General features: G+C 42.1%; 1 protein-coding gene across 1 annotated transcript; it reads right to left on the bottom strand.

Moving 5' to 3' along the window:
* Nucleotides 1-2,996: 2,996 nt before the first annotated feature.
* On the bottom strand, nucleotides 2,997-5,918 carry LOC110204665 (fatty acid-binding protein, liver-like). Its single transcript, XM_020980783.2, has 4 exons — nucleotides 5,803-5,918; nucleotides 5,223-5,395; nucleotides 3,815-3,907; nucleotides 2,997-3,115 (listed from the first exon to the last, which is right to left on the bottom strand). Exons 1-4 carry the CDS (start codon nucleotides 5,867-5,869, stop codon nucleotides 3,065-3,067), a joined length of 384 nt encoding a protein of 127 aa, XP_020836442.1. The 5' UTR covers nucleotides 5,870-5,918; the 3' UTR covers nucleotides 2,997-3,064.
* Between the last annotated feature and the right edge of the window lie 11,165 nt (nucleotides 5,919-17,083).

Genomic DNA, 17,083 nt, shown 5'->3' on the forward strand with positions numbered 1-17,083 from the left:
GTCCTGGTATACCTATATGGAAGCAAGTTGAGACTCTCCCCTCCCCCAACTCTTGCTTCTTTTAACCTTTTCTTTTGTTCATTCATTTTTCAGGGTTGTCCAACTCTTTGTGATACCTTTTCAGGTTCTCTTGGCAAAGACACTGGAGTCGTTTGCCATTTCCTTCTCTAGCTCATTTTACAAATGAGGAAACTGAGGCAAATAGAGTTAAGTGACTTGCCCAGGGTCACATAACTAGTGCCTGAGGCCAGATTTGAACTGAGGTTTTCCAGATTCCAAGCGTGGCACTCTGTCTCCTGCACCATCTAGCTGCCCTCTACATATTACATAATAATATTAGGATCGTGCTTTAGTTTTTAGGCTGAAGTTTCACCTGAATGAGAAACCCTTATCAGTCTTGCTTTAACTATCAATTTCAGTGCAACATTCTGCACTGAATTTTTAAAATATCCTTCTTGAAGATCTATTTTCTTTCTTACTTTCTTTTTCTTTCTTCCCTTCTTCCTTCCTTCCTTGTCCCTAATTTTCCCACTCCAAAAGTCTATTGGTGCTTGACCAGGTAATTTCCCCAACCCTCTTTACTGTCTTAAATGAAATGTCTCTTTAACTTGGCACCTAACTTTGGAGCTCTGAAAGAAGAGTCTGTACCCATTTTCCATGACCACTCTCATTTTGAGGTGAATAGACTTTGCTGCTTTCTGTGTTCAGCCAAGGCAAACAAAAAGGTAGACTTCCTCATAGGAAGATTCCTGAGAAAATGACAATGGTCCCAACCTGATTATGGGAAGAGGGATGGGCAAACTGCTCTCAGAACCTCAGGGCTGAGAGAGTTAGTGACTGTAGAAATTCTAGATTTGGAATCTGAGGGCTCTACTTTGGGGCATTGAAAGTTTGCAGGTCCCCATCCTGAGTCATCCCTGAGAGTCTGGAATTATATAACACTCCATACCCCAAGGAAGCAGCAACAGAACCAGCCCGGATCTTCTGTTTAGAATTTTGCAGAGCCTGGGCCTGACTTAGAGTCTGAAATCAGAAAATAGTCTGGAAAAATAAGTAAACAACAAAAAAAGGAACCCCACCCAAAACCGCTGTTATGATGACAAGGGTACTTAAGGCACAAACCTAGAAGAAGAGAATGACTCAAACATTTACCAGCAAAGCCCCAAAGAAAAGTACTGCTTAGGTACAAATTCAACTAGAATACCCCGAAGAGAGGAAGCAGAGTTATTGTTGCTGCTATTGTTGTTCTTAAGAGTTGAAATGTTTTTATACATGAAATGAGAACACTAGAAAAAAATGGAAAAGAAATGGCAATTAGGGAAGAAAGAATGGAATGGAAACCAACAGTCTGGCATAAGAGGTACAAAACTCTGTCTATGCAACAAACCTGAGGCACTGAGGCCCCAAGCAAAGTGGTGCAGTGTTTAGAATGCAGAACCTGGAGTCAGGAAGGACTGAGTTCAAATCTAGCTTCAGACACTGTATGACCCTGGTCAATTCACTTAACCTCTCAGTGTCTCAGTTTCTTCATCTGTGAAATGGGGATCGTAATAGCACCTACCTCCTGAGAGAGTTTTGCAAACCTCACAGTATAATATAAATATTAGTTGTTATTATTGTTTTGTTGTTACTCTGAGGAAGCTGCCACATAGGATGGTGGGGAAGATAGAAGAGAGAAGGAGGTTACCCAAGCCAACCATATCATAGCTTCCAAATTTCACAGATTATTCTTGTTTCTTTCTGATGTAAGAAAAAAATGCCTGTTAGAGCAATCCAAAAGAGGATAGGAATAAGCATTTATATAGTGCCAGACACTTGCTAACTTTACAAATATGGTCTGATGTGATCCTTACAGCAATTCTGGGAGGCAGGTGCTATTATTATCAAACCCACTTTACAGATGAGGAAACTGAGGCAAAGTGACTCGCCCAGGGTCACACAGCTAAGAAGTATCTGAGACAAGATTTGTACTCAGGTTTTCCTAACTCCAGGCCAAGTACCCTAAGCATTACATCACCAGCTGCCTGAAACAGAGACATGGTTGCTTTGAAGGTAGCAGATTCTTTCTCACTGGAGGTCTTCATGCAAATTATGGATGATCATTTATCAGGTGTGATGTAGAGGGAATCTTCTTCTTCAGCTATGATTTGGACTAGATGGCCTCTGAAATTCCTTCCACCCCTGAAATTCTGTGATTCTGTAAGTCAGGTTACATCTCTGTGGTTCTCATGCAGCCAAAGGATTGTCAGAGCTGACTGCATGTTGTCCTTTTAAATCCTGGGACCAGGCCACTTGCCTTGCCGAAGTTAAGGCTGTGCTCCTCAATTAGGCTTCCCCTCTCAGATGTGAGCTTCATAACCCAAATCTTCCTCATTGTTTACTAGAAAAATGGGTCCTTCAGCTGGTGTCTTCAAGGTCCTATTCTACATAGCTGGTCTAAAAAATACCCTTCTCATTTAAAACACATACACACACACCTACACACACACATACACACATTGTAACCAAGAGCTTTTGGACTCAAAATACTTTGATCTAAAGGTATGTTTCTTACCTAGGCATTTTAGGTACAGAATTAGGGAAATAGAAATAATGGTGCTTGTGGGGGTGTTGGTGAGGAATGGGGGGACATGAGTCACAAGCCCCCCTAAAATCACCCTACAAGGTAACAACTTATTCCATCAAGGCCAAAGTGAGCACCATTTCTTTCTAGGTGAATGATAATCTGCAAAAATCTTTCAAACTATTCACTTTTTCTGGCTCCCTCCATTCCTTGGAGAGGTGGGTAACAATGGGTGCAGAAGGGTGTATATACTAGCAAATGGAGTCACTTTGTTGTTTGGTTTTGCTTGCCTGCTTTTCTTTGTTGTAAGGTGAGGCTCATTGGGGGTGGGAGGGCAGGTGCAGTGAATTCAGAAATGGTTGTGATGTAAGAATAAAAGGCATCACTAAAACCTTGAATAAACATATGCTTGTAAAGTCATTCAAAAGACAGATTTTTTTAACAAGCCACATTTTATTGTACCAATTTCACACAGTAAAAATAAATGGAAAGCAGACATGTCTAAATTCTCTTACTGATTCTCTTGCAGACAACATCACCCAAGGTAAAGGTCTGAAAGCCAAGAAGAAATCCAGTGTTAATCTTTCCTGGAATGTCTTGCAGTATATCAGCATGTGATACCCATCAATGACTCTTGTATGTTAGATATACTAGAGATAGGTTTGGCAATCTTTCTGGGTTTTTGTTTGGATTGTCCATGCCTCCTGAGGGAACCCTGGGGAGGGCTGTCTTTGGGGTCTTCGAGGGCCCCATTTAAAAATATAAATATCCCAGCAAGGTTCACAGTGTAAGGATGACAGAGATGCCAGCTGGAAAAGGGTTTAATGCCTGAAGGGGGATTAGCAGGAATGGGTAGAGGATTAGGTGACTGGGGGTGAAGGGATGATAGGATCATGGATTTTTAGCTGAAAGGAGCATTAGGGGTCACCCACCCAACTCCCTGGGAGTCTGCCATAAAGGTTACATGCTTCTTTACTCAGGGTGTTGGGCAATACCTCCTCCCCTTTCCCTCCTCCATCCCTGCTGTCCTCCATGTTTTTCTCTCCTCCCCTCTTTTCTCCCTCTTCTCTACTGTCCTCCATCCCCTCACCTGTCTTTCCCTCATCCCCTCTTCCCTCCTCTTTGAGAGCAGGCACTGCCTCCCTTATTCTATTGGCAGCCCCAGTACTTGACACCTAGTATATGTTCTCCAAATGCTTTTTGGATCCATCCCCCACAACCAAGCAGGAAGAGAAACACCTGATCACTTACAGTGGTGAGTATATCTCCATTCAGTTCAGTGACAGACTTCATTGCTTTCAAAATTGTTACCAGCTTGTTACCTCCTTCTAGATTCACTACACCCTGTAGGGAGACAGAAGAGTTAGCTCTGGCAAGCCCTAGGGACTGGGGGTGAGCCAGGGATGCACTGGTAAATGTGCAACAACTGGTTTTCTGGAGGGAAAAAATGTACACACAAATTTCCATTATAATCTGTAGTATTAACATTTGAGTATTATTTGCAGTGTTAACACCTTCTCATCACTTTAAAGTAGGCAATCAATAAAACAATAAATCAGTCCTTGATTTGTAGCGTTTGCTATTTTCTGAGGGGTAAATGCTCACACTTAAAATTTAACAATGGGCTGGCATCTCCTGCCGGTTTCAGCTGGCTCCAGCACACCCCTGAGTAAGTGCCAAGCCAATTCCCTGCAGAACTTCTTGTTTCTATACTTCACTGGCTGGATTGTTTTCTAGTTCTCTTAGCCCTTTCCTTACTTTTCCTCCTCTCCCCTTTTCTCTTCTCTTCCTTTTGCTGTCTGTGAGTCAGTCAATAAATATTTATTAACCGTCTAAGATGTGTCACATTGTACTAAGTACTGAAGACAGTCCCTGCCCTCAAGGAGCTTCCAATCTAACCGGGGAAACAATAAGCAAACAGGTACAAACAAGTCATAGACTGGATAAGTGAGAAATAATTAACAGAGGGAAGGCCCTAGAACTAAGCGGTTGGGGAAAGTTGTCTGTTTTTTCAGCCAAAGACAAGGTTGATTGAAGATTCGCCATATTACAGTTTTAAGGAAGCTGAGCATCTGTGGGTTATTGGCTAGATTGTGAAAATCTGCACTGTTGGGGAAGGTTTCTTGTAGAAGAGTGGGGGGAGATTACAGTTGGGACTTTAAGGAAGCCAGCAGAGTCAGCAGTCTGAGCGGAGGAGTGAGAGCATTCCAGACATGGGGGATAGACAGGGAGAATGCTGGAGCTGAGAGATGGAGGGTCTCGTTTCATGAACAGCTGGGAAGCCAGGGTCACTGGATGGCAGAGTATGTATCAGGGAGTAAGGTGTGAGAAGACTGAAAATGTAGGAGGGGGCTGGGTTATGAAGGAGACAAGTCAGCTACTGAACACAGCCAGCATGGGCTGGAGGCACTGCTTCCTGGCTGGTCCTCTATACCATATTCCACCAGACTGCTTTTCATCTAATCTACCTATCTTTCAACACGTTGGCCAACAGAGATATGTTTGTGTCTTATCTCCCTAGCAGGCTGCTAGCTTACTCCAGGGGGTTATGGACCAAGTTTTAGCTAATTTTGCATCTCCTCCAGGGCTTAGCCCAGAGGCTAATACGCGGCACCTTAATGAATAACATGCCCTAAATTGAATTAACTTATATTCTTACCTTGACCTTTCCTCCAGTGGGAGTGGTCAGCTCACACTCCTCCCCCAGGGTGAATTCGTTCACCTGGATTTGGTTATCGTTGTTAACGATGAACTTGAAGTGATTTCCATTTTGTACAATTTCGATCATTCCCCTGGTATCCTTTCTCTTCTGTATGATGTCATCAGGTAGACCTAGTTCATACAACAGACATTCAGACCTAGAAGGCATCTAAGAGCCAAAGGATCTCATTTGGGTCTCCTGACAGCCCTGGGAGGTAGGGAGTATTATTATCCCCATTTTCCAGATGAGGAAGCCAACATTGAGAGCAGTGAGATGATGCAATCCATGTCACCGAATGATTAAGAGCAGAGCCAAGGCTCACATTCAGATCTGACTCCTCATTCTGTTGTTCTTCACCCTGAGACCCAACCCAGGCTCCCGAATGCCTGCCCAGAGCCTCACTAGTTGGATTATTTCACTTGCTGCAGATTCCCTGTTAGTATTTTAAGTTCATCCCTTCTGGCAACCACAAGTATAATGCCCCTGTCCCTTTGATCCCAACATTTGATGCCCAAAGGCTGTTTTCCTAAGCACTTACCAGCAGCCTTCAAGAAGGCTTCAAAATTCTCTTGGGACTGGAGCTGGTACTTTCCTGAGAAGTTCATGGTGGAAGGATGTTCTCTCAAAACACTGGCTTGGAGAGAAGGCGCCTGGCATGGCCCTGAGGGGCTGGTTTTATAGGGGGCTCGTTCCCTTCAAAGATTGGTCAGAGGTTATCGGTTGGATTCTGCTCAATCATTAACTCTTTGGGAGCAATGTTCAGGGAAAAAGAATAAGGTAGGCATAGGGGGAGTTAACTGGAGTACCTGGTCACTTGCTACAGGAGCAGGAGGTCATCTATCCAACTGTCCAGAGTGTCTGGGGCTGGGAGGGGAGGACAGTGCCCACTGGCATAAGGAAGGGGAAATAATGAAGTCTTTTCCATTTGTGGCAACAAGAAGAAATATCAATGTGGCACTTTTTTGTTTTTTATTACATCGTGTTTTCTTATGCATTAGCTCATTTGTTTCTTACAATTATCCTGTAGGGTAGATGATCAAATCATAGTTGCTTCAGTTTTACAGATGAGGAAACCAAAGTTTGTCAAGGTCACACAGTGTGTATAACACTGAGCTGGGGTGGATATCGAGGGATTTCTCAGGCTCATCTTGTCATTTCTCACCTGCAGGACTTCGCATAAAACAGGGTACTGAATTTGAAGCCAGAGCTCACTACAAGAAGCTTATGTTTTACTGTGTGTGTGTGTAAGTACATGTGCTCTGATGTGTATGTGTGTGTATGTGTATAGGAGGATGGAGTATTCATTTTTATCTCTGTGTCCTCAGTATGTATCACACAGCAGACATTTAATAAATATTTGCTAAATGGAATTCAACCCGAGTTATTCTCTTATAGTTTAGGATTTTCACTTTCATTTTCTCAGATTTTACATTGACCCCTAAACTGAACTTTTTATTGTTCGGTCATTTTCAGTTGTGTGCAATTCTTTGTGACCCCAGTTCAGGGTTTTCTCGGCAAAGTTACTGGAATGGTTTGTGTTTTCCTTCTCCACTTTATTTTACAGAGAGGGAGCAATGTTGCCAATCTGGACCAGGACCAGGGACAGTGGTGAAGGGGCCACAACCTCACTGGCTTATAGACACTGGCCAGCACAGAAAGTAAAATAGAGAGGAGTCACAGGTAGAAAACCCAGATACCACCATAAGAGTCAGTCCCCTGATTGCCTGAGGTGTGTTTCATCACTGAATGAAAGGTTCCTCTTTATTCTTAAAGCTGCCCTTGCTTGTCTTATGGCAGACCAAAACAGAGACAGGGAGATGGACTAGAGGGATGCAGGAATAAATGTAATTTGTCATTTCAGGGCTAAGTCAAGAGTGAGATGCTACATACAGCTACATGCTCTGGACACCATCTCATGGTCCTGTGTTAGTCCTCACATTTCTTTGTTCTCTTGGCCTTCTGACCCTGCTATCCAGACCCTCCCAATGAAGACTTTCCCCTCTATTTGGCTTCCACACTGTTCTTATCCTGGTTCTTCTGTCTTTCTGCTCCCTCCTTCTCAGTGTCCTTTCCTGACTCATCAATCATCTTCCAATCCCTAAGTGCTGGTTTCCCCCCAAGGTCCTTTTCTTCTTGCCTTGTTTCTCTCCACTCTGTCACAGTGATCCCAATCAGTTATGTGTGTAATACCCTTCTCTTTACTGTGATATTCAAGTCTATACTTGTAACAATACTAAATTCTCTCCTGAATTCTTATCTGACATCTCCAACTGCCCTTTGGATACTTCTATCTCAGTGACCTTGTGGCACATAGAATGACATGTTTAGGGTTTGAAGAGACTTTAGGGAGCATTATATCCACTCTTTCCTTTAATGCATGAGGAAATTGAGGTCCAGAGTGATTAAGTATACAGTTAGGTGACACAGTGGATGGATTGCTGGACTTGGAGTCAGGAAGACTGAGTTCAAATACTGCCCCTGACATTAACTAGCTGTGTAATCCTAGACAAGTTACTTACTTTCTCTAAGCCTCAGATTCCTGATCTGCAAAATGGGGACAATAATCATAGTACCTACCTCACAGAGTTATTAGGAGGCCAAATGAGATGACATAAAGTGCTTTGCAAACATTAAAATGCTATCTAAATGCTAGCTACTTTCTTTAGTATAGAGTGACTTGCCCAGATTCATCGAGCTAGTAAGTATCTGATGTGGGAGTTGAGCTCAAATCCATATCGATGTTCCGTACCCTGCAGTCCACTGCCACAGGCTGCATCCAATTCAGTGCCTCCAAAACAGAATCCCTCTTTTCCACCTAAATTTGCCCTTCCTCCAAACTTCCTTTCTTCTTTTGAGGACAATCAGCCAACCTGATTCAGAATCTCAGATTCTTCTTCCCTCCATCCTTTCCAGCCCCGATATCCAATTCATCCCCAAGTCCTGTCGATTTCAACTCCACAGCATCTCTCGAATCACTCCCCTCTTTTTCCACCCAAACTCTCAGGTCCGTATCACTTCTCCGAGTAGCCTCCTAAGTGGTCTCTCTTCTTCCAAGAAGGCTCTCTCTTCTTGAATCTATTCCTTACCTAGCTGTCAAAATAATCTTTCTGTGACCAAGGCACGACCACGTCACTTCTGAACTCTCTTCAGTGGCTCCCCGTGGTCTGCAGGATAAAATGCAAACACACTCTTCAATCAGGCATTTCAGGTTCACACCAGAAATGAGAGAACCATTCTGACTAGCATGAAGTTGGTCTTTAATATAAGCACAGAGATACTAAGAAAGGAAAACAGCATCTATGAAACACCTACTATGTGCGAAGCACGGTGCTAAGTGCTTGACAAATATGATCTCATTTGATCTTCAAACCAGCTCTGAAATGTAGGTATTATTATTGTTCACATTCTACAGATGAGGCAGACAGAAGTTCAGTGATTTGCCCAGAGTCACACAGCTAGGGAGTGTCTGAGGTCAAATTTGAATTCAGGTCTCCTAACTCCAGACCCAGTGCTGTGTCCACTGAGCCATCTAGCGCAGGTGAACAATATTTTCTGGTGCTGAAAGAAGTGGTGGATAGGATTGCCAGGTCACCGTCAGTGATATCTGAAAGATCATGGAAGATGGCAATGGCCTACAAGGTGGGAAAGGGGACAATGCAGTCCACATTTTCAAGAAAGTGATGACATCAGAGTCTTCCAATTAGAGGTCGGTGAGCTTGGCTTCCATTCCTGGGAAAATTCTAGAGTGGATGATAAAAGATTAGCCAACATGTGGAGAAGGAAGTGGTAATTACAAAAGAGCCAGCTTGGTATCATTCAGAACACCACTGGCCCCATTAAGTTCATTGTCTCTTTTGACAGGATTACTCATTCTTTGGAGGAAATGCTGTGGACAAGATTTTCCTAAGTTTTAGCAAAACTTGTAGTAAAGAATCTTGTACTATTCTCATGGAGAAGGTGGAGAGATGTGGAACAGCAATTACTTAGATCCAGAAATCACTGGATGACTGGACCCAAAGATTAGCTGTTAGTGTTCAATACCAACATGGTACCAGGCAGATCTCCAGGGGAGGGAGGACATAAGCATTTGTTATTGTTCAATCATAGCCAACTCTTCATGACCCCATGGGACATAGCACACCAATACTGTCCATGGGATTTTCTTGGCAAAGATACTAGAATGGTTTGCCATTTCCTTCTTCCATGGATTAAGGCAAACAGAAATTAAGTGACTAGGTCAAATAGTGTAAGTGTCTGAGGTAGAATTTGAACTCAGGTCTTCTTGATTCCATACCCAGTACTTTATCCATTCAACCATCCGACTGACCCATAAGCAGTTATATAGCACCTACTATGTGCCAGGCACTGTGCTAAGTACTCTACAAATGTATTCCATTCAGTCTATACAACAGCACTGAGAGGGAAGTGTTATCATTATTTCCATTTTGCAGTTGAGTAAACTGAGGCAAACAGGGATGAAGTGACTTGACACAGATAGTAAGTGTCTGAGTCTGGATTCAAATGCAAGTCCTCCTGACCCCAGATTCAGGGCCCTACCAACTGTGCTCCCTAGCTGGCCTTAGTAGAATCCCTCAGGGTTCCAGGCTTGTCCTGGGCTGATTTTAATCAGTGATCTGCATAAAGGCACAGAGGAGATGGTCATCAAATTTGCAGATGACACAAAATGGGGCTGGGGCTGGAAGGAGGGGGGCAGATAACTAACATATTGGATGATAGAATCAGAATCTAAAAAGATTTTGATAGGCTAGATCATTGGGCTGAATCTAATGACACAAAATCTAACACAAATCAATGTAAAGCCCTACACTTGGATACCAAAACTCAATTTCCTAAGTATAAAAGGGGAAGGCATAGTTAGACAGCTGTTGCTGTGGAAAAAGTAATGGGGACTTTAATGGACACAAGCTTAACATAAATCAGTCATATGATGAAACTGTCAAAAGCGCTAATGCAATCTTTGAGCTCCATGGAGTGGGCGCTGGCTTCCAGGAACAGGGAGCACCCTGCCTTCATCAGGCTTCATCTGGAGGAACACGTTCTGGTCTGGGTGCCACAATTTAAGAATGACATTGAGAAGTTGGGGGAGCGTCCAAAGGCACCAAACAGAACGATGAGCTCCTGTTTAATAAGAATGAGTGGGTGTTTAACTGGAAGAGAAAAGATTCAGGGAGGGCATGATGATTGTGTTTTTATGTAAAGGACAAATTCGATTTGTTCTCCTTGGTCTGGGTGGGCAGAACTAGGAATCACAGGTAGAAGTTAGAAGAGGATGAATTCAATCCGATGTCAGGGAAAACTTCCTAGCAATTAAGGCTGAGCCCCAGGAGAGGTAGTAAGTTCCCCATCACGAAAGCTCTTCAAGTAAAGGCTGGTTTGATACCACTTATGGTATATGGTACATAGCAGGGATTGTGTTGGTCATGATGGGTGCCAGGCCCCATCTGAGTCTCAAATTCAGGACCTCTGGTCTGTCTGAAATCTTCTTTTCCAGCCTTATTTTATTCTCCTTTAGGGAGAGAAGTGGTGGAGAGTAAGCCAGACTCAGAGCTAGGGAAACCTGAGTTTCGATTCCCCCTTCTCACACAGCAAGGTGAATCAATGGATGGAGTGCTGGGCCTGGAGTCAGGAAGACCTAAGTTCAAAAGCAGCCTCAGACACTTACTAGTTGTGTGACCTTGGGCAAGTCACTTCACCTTAGTTTGCCTAGGAGGCAGTGCCAGTGGAGTTAGGGAGAGCTGAGTTCAAACCCTGCCTCAGAAACTTCCTCACTGAGTGACCCTAGTCAAATTGATGAACCTCTTTCAACCTCAGTCGGGTATTTTTTGGAATCAGAATTATCTATGAGAGAAGGAGTATGGTACAGTGGCTAGAGCTAGCCTCCAAGCCAGGAAGACCTGGGTTCACATCCCACCTCTGACACACACTAATTGCTATGTGACCCTGGAAGCGTTATTTTATTTCTCAGCTGTCCCGATAACTCTATCTCAGAGCAGGTGGGCCTACATTTCTAGAGGAAGTTTCCTTTTATGCGAGTTCCCTAGATCAATGAAATCAGTCAGTCAAGTATGTGTTATATTATACCAGTCACCGTGCTAAGAATGGGGGATAAAAAGAAAATGCCCAAAAGGAGTTCACCTTCTAATGAGTTCAGTCCCTGTTCCCTAGTTATCTGGGTATTAGCCATTATCCCCTGATAGATAATAAACTAGGGGAAAGGCAGAAGCTGGTCTTGGTCAAAAAGTAACCCTAAGATTTTCCTTCCTCTTGGGGACAAGGCCATTCATTATACAAAGAGAGCCTGATAGAGTGCTTTCTACACATGTCATAGGAGGTGCTTATGAAAGATCTGTTGAACTGAATTGACCTGATTTCAGCCCCAGTATTTATTGCTGTGTGAGAATGAGTTTTCCTCTTCTGATTTCCTTTGAAATGGTTTGCTACTCTGGAGAAACAGGATTTAAACCTTAAAGTCAACTCTGATCTTTCAGGCAGATCAATATGGTATGGAGAGGTTTTGAATTTGGTTCTCTCTCCACTAACCTTTCACTTGAGACCACAGAACCTAGGACGTATTCATAAAAATGTCTGCATGTGGTTGTAAGTAGAAGCCAGCCAAGGGTAATGATTACACCCTCCCACTAATTGGGCAAACACTGGAAGAGATAGATGTAATCTTCTTTGCAAAGTTGAAGTGACTTTCAAATTTAAAAAATAATCCTTCTCCCCAGTGGTTCAATTTCAGATGTGGATTGCCTTTTCTACTTTCCTTTTTCATCCCCAATCCAATCCTAACTGTCATATTCAATATCAAGGCCAGCCTTTATGCCAACCTCAACCCCAGCCCTAATCTCATCACCCACATCTTACCTCTAATTTTCAACCCAAACTTCAATGCCAGCCACAATCCAAAGCTCCACACCAATCCCAACTCTCAAATCTACCCCCATCTTAGTCCTCTGAATGACCCAACTAAAGTTGGAAGAGCTCTCTGAGGCCACTTTGTGTAATCCATACTTGGACAAGAATTTGCTTTACAATATAACTTAACAAGTTGCTGTTGTGAAGTCATTTTCAGTCATGTCTGACTCTCTGTGACCCCATTTGGGATTTTCTTGGGAAAGATACTCGAGTGGTTTCTCATGTCCTTCTCCAGCTCATTTTATAGATGAGGAAATGAGAAACAGGTTGAGTGACTTGCCCAGGGTCACACAACTAGTAAGTTCCTGAGGCCGGATTTGAATTCAGGTCTTCCTCACTCCATGCCCAGCACTCTATCCACTGTACCACCCAGCTGTCCTTACTCAACAAGTAGGGAAGGGAATGAGCACTTATAAAGTCTCTACTATGTGTTAGATACGATGCTAAGCCCTTTTTGCAAATATTACTTCACAATAACCCTTCAAGGTCGGTGCTTTTATTACCATCATTTTACAATTGGGGAAACTGAGGTTAATCGACTTGCACAGGGTCCCAACTGAGGCCAGATTTGAACTTAGTTCTTCCTGACTCTGGGCCCAGCGTTCCATCCAGTACACCAACAAGGCAGCATAGTCCTCCAGACTATATTATACTATGTGTTGACCCACAAGCAGTCAACTAGTCTTTGCTGGTGGATCTCTAGGGAGAGGAGCCGCTCTCTTCCCAAGGCAGCCCATTCTACTTTGGAAGATCTGTGGTGGTTAGGGAGATTTTTCTTCTACCAAGCCTAAATTTAGTCCTAGGCACAGCGATCTCACCGGTTCTTCTCACTTCACGTTCATGAGCTCATATAGGTGTTGCCATGTTTTTCTGAAACCATTCCCCCTCATCATTTCCCATAGCACAATAGTATTCCATCACAGCTAAATGCCACAATTTGTTCAGCCATTCTGAAATTGATGGGCATCCCCTCAATTTCCAATTCTTTGCCTCCACAAAAAGAGCTGCTGTAAACATTTTTGTACATATAAGTCCTTTTACTTCTACTTTGATCACTTTGGGATACAGACCTAGTTGTGGTATTGCTGGGTGAAAGGGTAGGCACTATTTTATAGTCCTTTAGTATGGTTTCAAATTGTTTTTCAGAATAGTTGGAGCAGTTCCCAACTCTACCAACAATTCATTAATGTACCTATTTTTGTCTCATCTCCTCCAAAATTTGTCATTTCTGATAGATGTGAGGTGGTACTTCAGAGTTGTTTTAATTTGCCTTTCTCTAATCAATAGAGATTTGAACATTTTTTTCATGACTACAGAGAGCTTTGATTTCTTTTTCTGAAAACTGCCTGTTAATATTCTTTGACCATTTATCAATTGAGGAATGGCTCTCATTTTTTAAAATTTTGACTTAATTCTATACTCAGTATATATTCAAGAAATGTTATTTACAAGAGACACTTGAAACTTGCTGTAATTTTTTTTATATTACTTCCTTGCCTATGGTACCTTTTAGCAAAATGTACTTTCCCACTTATCTCTTTTAATTAGGTCTATTTTTGTTTTTGCACTGTCTGAGATCAAGATTGCTACCCATGCCTTTTTTACTTGAGCTCAAGCATATTTGGCTGCATCCCTTTATTTTTCCTTTGTGTGTCTTTCTGTTTCAAGTGTGTCTTGTAAATAACATATTGTTGAATCCTGATTTCTAATCTATTCTGCTATCTGTTTTCATTTTATGGGTGAGCTCATCCCATTCACATTCACAGTAATGATCACTAACTGTTATTTCCTTCCATTCCATTCTCTTCTCTCTCTCTCTCTCTCTCTCTCTCTCTCTCTCTCTCTCTCTCTCTCTCTCTCTCTCTCTTTCTACTGTCCCTCCTCAAAAGTCTATTTTGCTTCTAATTACTGCCTCCCTTTATGGTACCTCCCATTTATCACCTCCACCACCCCTTCCTTATCCCCTCCTACTTCCCTATTGGATACATGACACTTGTAAATACAACTGAGTGTGTATATATAGTCTTTCTTTTTTGAACCAATTCTGATAAAAATGAGATTTAAGCATTGCGTGCCCCAACCATTTCCCCCTCCTTTGTAAAAACTCTTCCTTGAGGGGCAGTGAAGTGATACAGTGGATAGAGCACCAGCCCTGAAGTCAGGAGGACCTGAGTTCCAATCTGGCCTCAGACCAAACACTTGACACTTACTAGCTGTGTGACCCTGGGCAAGTCACTTAACCCCAATTGCTAAAACGAAACAAAAAAATCCCTCTTCCTTGAATGCCTCTTGTATGTGAAAAAAAATTCTCTATTGTCTCTCTCCTTTCCTCCTTCTCCCACTGGACCCTCTCCTTTTTCTCTCCCTTTCACCTTTTTTTAGAGATCATTCAGGATAATTGACTCATATCCATGCCCTCTGTCTATGTAAACTCCTTTTAAGTGCCCTGATAATGATAAAGTTCTTAGGAGTTACATCTATCATCTTGCCATATAAGGATGCAAAGAGTTTAACTTTGTTGAGTCCCTAATGATTACTCTTTCATGTTTACCTTTTTATGCTTCTCTTGAGTTGTTTGTTGGAATGTCAAATTTTCTATTCAGCTCTGCCCTTTTCATCAGGAATGCTTGAAAGTCCTCTATTTCATTGAATATCCATTTCCACCCCCACCCCCCAGGATTATACTCAGTTTTTCTGGGTAGGTGATTCTTGGTTGGAATCCTAGCTCCTTTACCTTGTAGAATATAATTTTCCAAGCCCTCTGCTCCTTTAACGTGAAAGCCACTAAATCTTGTGTGGTACTGATTATGGCTCCGTGATATTTGAATGGTCCCTTTCTTGCTGCTTGAAGCACTTTCTCTTTGACCTGGGAGCTCTGGGGTTTGGCTATAATATTCCTGGGAGTTTTCATTTTGGGATCTTTCTCGGGAGGTGATCAATTTCTCTTTTGCCCTCTGGATCTAAGATATGAGGGTGGTTTTCCTTGATAATTTCTTGAAATATGATATCTGATATGTTATTCTGATGTGATATGAGAAATATGATATCTGATATGGTATCTCAAAATATAATATCTGAACAAAATATTTTTAGCTTTATAGTCTTTTTAAAAATCCATTTATTTATTCATTTATTTTTAGTTTTCAACATTTGCTTTTATAAGATTTTGAGTTCTAAATTTCTCCTCCCTCCCTCCACTCCCTTTTCCGCAAGACAGCATGCAATCTGATATAGAGTATACATGTCATATTAAACATACTTTCACATTCGTTATGTTGTGAAAGAAGAATCAGAACAAAAGGGGAAAACCATGAGAAAGATAAAAAACAATAACAACAAAAAAGTGAAAATAGTATGCTTCAATCTGCATTCAGATTCCTTAGTTCTTTCTCTGGATGTGGATAACATTTTCCATCACGAGTCTTTTGGAATTGTCTTAGATCATTGCATTGCTCAGAAGAGCTGAGTGTAACAAAGCTGGTCATCCCACAATGCTGCTGTTACTCTGTACAGTGTTCTCCTGGTTCTGCTTACTTCACTGAACATCAGTTCATGCAAGTCATGCCAGGTTTTTCTGCAGTCCACCTGCTCACCATTTCTTATGGAACAATAATTTTCCATTATATTCATATACCACAACTTGTTCAGTCATTCCCCAATTGATGGACATCCCCTCAATTTCCAATTCTTTGCCATGGGCTCTTTCTTTCATTATGGCTTTCAGGCGGTCCAATGATTCTTAAATTCTCTCTCACAATCTATTTTCCAGGTTTTTCTGATAAGATATTTCGTATTTTCTTCCATTTTTTCATGGTTTTGACTTTGTTTTATTATTTCTTACTATCTTATAGAGTCATTAGCTTTGACTTTCCCATGTCTAATTTCTTGGGGATTTGGGGGATTTTTTAAGGCAATTGGGGTTTAAGTGACTTGCCCAGGGTCACACAGCTAGCAAGGGTCAAGTGTTTGGTCTGAGGCTGGATGTGAACTCAGTTCCTCCTGACTTCAGGGCTGGTGCTCTATCCACTGCACCACCTAGCTGCTCCCCAAGTCTCATTTTTAAGCAATTATTTTCTTCAGTGAGATTTTGAACCACTTTTTCCATTTTGGCCAATTCTGCTTTTTAAGGAGTTCTTTTCTTCAGTAAGTTTTTATGCCTCTTTTACTATTAGGACAATTCTGTTTTAGAAAGTATTTTTTTTTAGTATTTTTTGTGCCTCTTTTACTAATCTGTTAATTCTCTTTTCATAATTTTCTTGCATTACTCTCATTTCTTTTCCCAATTTTTCCTCTTCTACTCATCACTTTCTTTGAGTCTTCTAGGACCTCTTGTTTGTTTCCATACAATTTGCACTTTTCTTCGAGTTTTTTTAGTAGCTATTTTTAAATTGTTCTCTTCTTCTGAGTTTATGTCTAGGTTTTCCCTGTCACCATATTAACTTTTAATGGTCAAATTCTGTTGTGTGTGTGTGTGTGTGTGTGTGTGTGTGTGTGTGTGTGTGGTTTGCTCATCTTTGTAGACTGTTTCTTGACTTTGAACTTGATGTGAAAGTTGGGTTCTGCTCACCTTGGGGTGGCGAGGCACTGTGCCAAGCTTTAGGCTTTTTCATGCTGACATTTTCAGAGGTAGTTCTGGGGGTCTGCAAGTTTTTTGGTGCTTCCAAGGTGGTGTGATTCTGAGAGAGGCATGGTCACTGCTCTCCTGGTCTGTGTTCTGGTCTCTAGCAAGAAAAGGTCACTGGTCTCCTGCAGCCAAAAGTGCCAGTACTCCTCTTGGCCCTGGAACTGTGACCAGGACCCCTGCTCTCTTGTGACCAGCCCCAAGAGCTCCTCTGTGCCCTGGAACTTTGACCCAGAACAGTGTGTGGGCAATAAATTGA

The sequence above is a fragment of the Phascolarctos cinereus genome, unplaced genomic scaffold, assembly GCF_003287225.1.
Source record: "Phascolarctos cinereus isolate Bilbo 61053 unplaced genomic scaffold, phaCin_HiC Scaffold_830;HRSCAF=1482, whole genome shotgun sequence".
In the NCBI taxonomy this organism is placed as follows: domain Eukaryota; kingdom Metazoa; phylum Chordata; class Mammalia; order Diprotodontia; family Phascolarctidae; genus Phascolarctos; species Phascolarctos cinereus.